The 6,052-nt window shown below is 43.2% G+C and overlaps 1 protein-coding gene across 1 annotated transcript; it reads left to right on the plus strand.

The window, feature by feature from the left end:
- Window positions 1–681: 681 nt before the first annotated feature.
- dcaf7 (ddb1 and cul4 associated factor 7) lies at window positions 682–4,246 on the plus strand. Its single transcript, XM_041062462.1, has 7 exons — window positions 682–1,038; window positions 1,344–1,502; window positions 1,918–2,029; window positions 2,137–2,255; window positions 2,336–2,545; window positions 2,673–2,790; window positions 2,990–4,246. Exons 1-7 carry the CDS (start codon window positions 901–903, stop codon window positions 3,160–3,162), a joined length of 1,029 nt encoding a protein of 342 aa, XP_040918396.1. The 5' UTR covers window positions 682–900; the 3' UTR covers window positions 3,163–4,246.
- Window positions 4,247–6,052: the final 1,806 nt, after the last annotated feature.

Raw genomic sequence — 6,052 nt, forward strand, 5'->3', positions numbered from 1 at the left:
AGTTCTGTAGATTTTTTTTTAAACTTTCAGTCAAAATGTCTGTTAATAGTACAAACATGAGGATTTGTGCCCTCTACTGGCCACAGTGAGTTACTACAATTATTCGTCAAGTTAGGCAAGATAGCACGATCACTTTTCCGGTTCAAACATTCAAAATAAAACAAAAGAAACATAAGCTGTCGTTGCACACTGGAGAGCAAGAAACACGGATGATAATGCAAGCTTAACTCTACCTAGTGTCAAACCAAACATGCTAACACAACACCAAAACTTTTACAGTGGGTAAATTGTGTGGAAAGCGCTGTGACTACAGGAAAAGGGATGTTACTAGAAATCTGCGTTGTGACTTGGTTGGCAACAAGAACAGGAACTGTGTGTACTCAAAGAAATGTTTACTTGCGTGGTATCTTTTGTGGCAGAGCATCTATCAATGAATGAAAGAATGCAAACCATGAACGGATGCATTCATGGCTTTCTTGTTTTAAGACAAGTTCAGCCAGTTAAGTCTGAACTTTACAAACATGGTGATGTTGGGATGGTAACCTGAATGTTATGAACACATATTTTGTTTTAAGTCGAATTATCAATTTGTTTAGCCTAGATTTAAAAATAACACCGCTCTTCTAGGAAAATGTGATTTTATTTTTGAATAAAACGGAAGTCTCTTATGTTCTATGTAACTTGACAGTGCCGTGGATCGTAACGAAGCAATGCTACTCTTTGTTAAGTAAAGTGGTGAGAAATCTTGCTCTGAAACAAGGTTTGCTTAGTTAAATGCTCTTCATCACCTCGTCTGGTCATATTTGTTCTTGGAAGTTAAAGTAACCGGTGATCGTTTGCGCGTAACACTACTTATTTCGTAGTCGGCTAACGCTAGCGTGTTAGCTGCAGTTCGGGAGGATGTCGCTTCACGGCAAAAGAAAAGAAATCTACAAATACGAGGCGCCATGGACGGTGTATGCGATGAACTGGAGCGTCCGTCCAGACAAACGCTTTCGGCTGGCACTTGGGAGCTTTGTGGAAGAATACAACAACAAGGTGCACAGTGTGTGGATGTGGCCGTTTATTAGTCAAGGCTGAAGATGGTAACGTTAGCGAGCTAATGCTAATGCTAGTCGTCCTGCGCAGCACCAAAGCATCAAATCAGCTTTGTTGACATTCCTTGCTAATGCAAAGTACAAAGTATTCCTGAGTAAATACAATGCATGCGTGTTTTGTGTCACTAATAATACCATCTCTTAGTAATACCATATATAGCTAATTCTATTTCCAGCCGTCGTTGCTCTGTAAACAATCATTTGGCTCGAGTGGAAATAACGGGTAACGTGTTCGCTCCTGCACAGGTTCAGCTGGTGGGTCTGGAGGAGGAGAGCTCAGAGTTTGTCTGCAGGAACACATTTGATCACCCTTACCCCACCACCAAGATCATGTGGATCCCCGACACCAAGGGGGTTTACCCGGACCTGCTGGCCACCAGTGGAGATTACCTGCGCATTTGGAGGGTAGGACGTCTGCTGTCACTGTTAATTTTCGCTCATGTCCACGGAAAAAACCAAAACCAGCACGGATTGACCCAGTTGGAAATACTCACTGGAGCCAAATCTGTTGCTATAAATAGGCTATAACAAATCATTCGTGAACCATTGTTAAATTTGATGTCTTTAGAATGCACACACAGGGTAATAAAGCCAGGCAGTGCTGGGAGCTTCAGGAGACAAAAGACCTGAGACCTCTGTATCTGTCAGTTATCAGTCATACGGGGTACTCAGTTTTAAACACTAAGTAGTCTCTAGTGTATTGGGATAAGTTCAGTTAGTTTACTGCATCAGCTTGGCCAGCTGGCAGCGGTGAGGTGGTCACATTGACTTGAGTATAGAAGTCTGCTCACTGCCAAATTCCTTTGCGTTTGTCTTGCAGGTCAGCGACACAGAAACACGTCTTGAATGTTTGCTGAATAACAACAAGAACTCAGACTTCTGTGCGCCTCTCACCTCCTTTGACTGGAATGAAGTTGATCCAAATCTGTTGGGTAAGAAATCCACTATATGGTATATATTAGATAAAATATATAAATCAGACTTAATTTTTTGTTTATGTGTGGAGTTTGAGTTTTTAACGTGTTGACTCATTCTGCAGGCACCTCCAGCATTGACACCACCTGCACTATTTGGGGGTTGGAGACCGGTCAGGTGTTAGGGCGAGTTAACCTGGTCTCTGGACACGTGAAGACCCAACTGATCGCTCATGACAAAGAGGTCTGTGTGTGCCTGCACTGTGTGGTTGTGTGCGCAGCCTGAAATAATATTAAAGTTAATTTATTTATATGTCTCTACAGGTGTATGACATTGCATTCAGCCGCGCAGGAGGAGGTAGAGATATGTTTGCCTCCGTGGGTGCCGACGGCTCCGTCCGCATGTTTGATCTCCGACACCTGGAACACAGCACCATCATCTATGAGGACCCCCAGCACCACCCGTTGCTCCGCCTCTGCTGGAACAAGCAGGATCCCAACTACCTGGCCACAATGGCCATGGATGGCATGGAGGTAAGTATAAAGATCATGTGGTACAAATGAAAGCTCCAAGCCACTAAATGGACCTTGCAGTGTGTGATTCCAAGATCAACAATGAACTTTCCGACTCAATCTATCATACATATCTCTGTGTAAATAGGTGGTCATCCTGGATGTACGCGTGCCTTGCACACCAGTGGCTCGGCTTAACAACCATCGCGCCTGTGTTAACGGCATCGCCTGGGCTCCCCACTCCTCATGTCACATATGCACTGCAGGTAAGCAGATGTTCAGCAAGAGGCTGATTTACTTTAGCCCCCCAGCAGATGCCACGGGCCCCTCGGGCTAAAGTAGATCTGGACCCTGTTCCAAGACAGGCCTTTCCATCTCTGATGAGCTGAATTTCCCACATTCCCTGCTGCTCTGGTCTCAAATACTTCTTTTAATGGTCACAAACATGGTGTTTTCTTCCCTCAGCTGACGACCACCAGGCCTTGATCTGGGACATCCAGCAGATGCCACGGGCCATCGAGGATCCCATCCTGGCCTACACTGCTGAAGGGGAGATTAACAACGTGCAGTGGGCCTCCACACAGCCGGACTGGATCGCCATATGCTACAACAACTGCCTGGAGATCCTGCGTGTCTAAAGCTAGGGACAGAAGGAGCGTTGTCTCAGATTTGGACTTGATTTTTTTCCTCATCCCTCTGCTTTCAAGACGAGGATGAGGTCACGAGTGAACTGTCTGAACGAGTTTGGAGTATCACACACCTACTCCATAATAACCTGGTTTACATTTTCTTCCACGTCTTTACTCCATTCTTCTTCTATTAAACATGTTTAAGCTCTTATTTATTTTGCTCACGAGGTAGTGTTCAGCACCTGCACAGCACCTGTGAGCTCTGAGCTGTTGTCTTTGAAAATCAAATTTTTTTTATACTTCTTGCCGTGATTTCAGCCAGATGTGAGATTATCATGAAGGGTTTAGATGTTGTGTGTTTCATCTGTTTGATTTGCAAAGGTTTATACAAACTACTGTAGGTGGCAGAAGCTGACCTCTCTAATACGTAGGAATATGTCGTAGCCTTCTTGTGGACTCATACCATTTTATTGCTGATTCAAAAATCAGTATATTATAGTCTTGTTAACCCCCGTGGTAATTACAATTTTTAAATGGGTGTGTGTCCAGTATCCTCTCTCCAAATAATTGTATTCAGGTTCAAACTAAACTTGTGACCTGTGCAACTTTGAAAAATTGTAAAATAAACTGAGAGGGCTTCATATCGTCACTGCAGTGGTGTCTGTCATCATATGGTTTTGTTAAAGTTTGGCTGTTGATGCTGTGAGGCAGCAGCCATGTACAGCCACACTGAGAACCTACCAGAGCAATGTTGTTCAGGCTTTTAGCTCCCTAATTATTCTCTTCTTCTTTTTGTTTGTAGAAGATTGTGCTTGGAAAGCTGAGTTTTCTTTGTGTTAGAGTGAGTTGTGAAATGAGAGGAGAGTGAAACAACTGTCTCACTGCGTCTGTGTCGGCCTCTCTTTTTGTTTTTTTCCCAATAATTAAAGGGTCATGTCCTTGTAGCATGCCATTACAAGGCAAAATGTACATACATATAAATATAACAACTTGAGATGTTGGTAAGCCAAGTGTTCATGTTGTAGCTTTTTTCATAAAGTTTATTATTGAATTTGCTCTAATAAATTGTATTCATCCATGTCTTAGAAACTAAGTTGTCATCGCATTGCTTCATTTTGTGAAGATGCAAGTGGTTAAAAAGTCACGTGAATCTTCCTCTAACGTTGGGAGTTAACGGTGTCGTCACCATTACGACCAAAAGTATAATAAATATAAGGAAATTATAGGGGACACGTGGAACTGATCCAAAAACCCCATGACTTGCAGTCATATGTTCTGTCACAGAGCTAAATGTGTTAGCGTATCAGCTCCCAGCAGCTGCTATGGACAGTAAATCATATTTTATGTGTTCAGCAGAGGTTTTCAAAATCTTAATCCTAATCTAAAAAGTGACAGGTGACTGTAACTGTTAAAGCCAGTGGAGTAAGAAACGCAAAATACTCACCAAACTCTTAAAGAGGAAATCCGTATGAACTCTGGGTGGTTCCTCCCTTTGCTCTCCAAACGGCCTCGGTGCTTTGTCCACAAAATGTTGGAAATATTCCTCTGAGATTCTGCTCCATGTGGACATGATTCATCTCAACACAACACTCAGACTGTGGCATTCAAATGCTTGTTGACTGGTATTAAGGAACCAAAAGTCCCCTCATTACACCACCACCACCATCCTGGACTGTTGACTCAAGGCAGGTTGGGTCCATGAATTCAAGCTATTGATGCCAAATTGTGACTCTACCGTCTGCAGCCTCAGAGGAAATCAAGATCCATCAGACGAGGCTGTGTTTTTCCTGTCACCACTTGTCCAGGTTTGGTGAGCCTGTGTCCACTGCAGCCTCAGATTTCTGTTGTGGTCTTCTGCTGCTCTAACTCATCCAGCTCACGGTTCAGTGTTTTGTTCATTCTCCTCTGACCTTTCTTGTGTTTTCAGCTCCATTCAGAGTTAAACTCTAGAGACACTTGTTCCTCATTCTGACATTTAAGGTGAAAATGAACTGAAGCTCCTGAGCTGTAGCTGCAGGATTTTATTCACTGCCCCGCTGCCACATGATTGGTTGATTGGATAATTGCATCAGCAGGTGTTCCTAACGAGGTGCTCGGTGAGGGCATGTCCCTTTACAATATAGTGAAGTAGAACTACAGTATTAAGTAGCATAAAATGTACATACTCAAGTAGTCATTCCTCGTCTTGTCAGTGTTGTCCACGGATGTTGGTACACAAACTCCAGAATGGAATCTTCAGTAAATAATGCACCATATGACGGATGTTAATTTGTCTACCTGCATGAAATGCACCTGCTGAACACATCCTCCATCAGAGTCCCTCGGTGTGTCTTCCGCACTGTGTGTGATTTTACATTAGTTGAGCAAGTGCCTTGAATCAGGTCAACCATCGGAAAATAAAAACCAGTACGGACTCTCAGTGTAAGTCTGCAGTGTCTTTAATCTAAAAAAGATAAATAACAGGAATTTGTGCTTCAAGAACCATTATACAGAATTATAAATGCTTAAAAATGCATTACATTCACCTCATGGTTGGAACTGTGAAATGGTCTGAACAAAGGACGCCTTGAGACGACGCCTGTATGTGACTGACAGTTACCATGCACAGCCTTCAGCAGTTTTCCATATCGCGGCCTGTCCACTCACTGTGAATTACAGACGACCAGGAGAACAACCTCTTTTAATGTTGGCACTTTCAGATAAACACACCTGGTACGTTACGAAACCATGTGACCATGCCACGAAAATAGTTGACACATTTGAGTTGAACGGCGCAGATATACAGAAACAGAAAAAGAAACGGGGGGGGAAACCAAGCAAAGCAGTCATGGTCAAAACAAAACTCTAGGAGCTAACCGGCAAATGTACAAGACACTATGACGTCTTCCCGCTCTGCTTG

Source organism: Toxotes jaculatrix, chromosome 18 (assembly GCF_017976425.1).
Source record: "Toxotes jaculatrix isolate fToxJac2 chromosome 18, fToxJac2.pri, whole genome shotgun sequence".
Lineage (NCBI taxonomy): Eukaryota > Metazoa > Chordata > Actinopteri > Toxotidae > Toxotes > Toxotes jaculatrix.

Bases quoted from the DNA above. Each gene is read 5' to 3' on its own strand.
- dcaf7 (XM_041062462.1), top strand. From the start codon at position 901: ATGTCGCTTCACGGCAAAAGAAAAGAAATCTACAAATACGAGGCGCCA. The intron at 1,039-1,343 runs GTGCACAGTGTG...GCTCCTGCACAG, and splicing joins TGGAAGAATACAACAACAAG to GTTCAGCTGGTGGGTCTGGA. The intron at 2,256-2,335 runs GTCTGTGTGTGC...ATGTCTCTACAG, and splicing joins TGATCGCTCATGACAAAGAG to GTGTATGACATTGCATTCAG.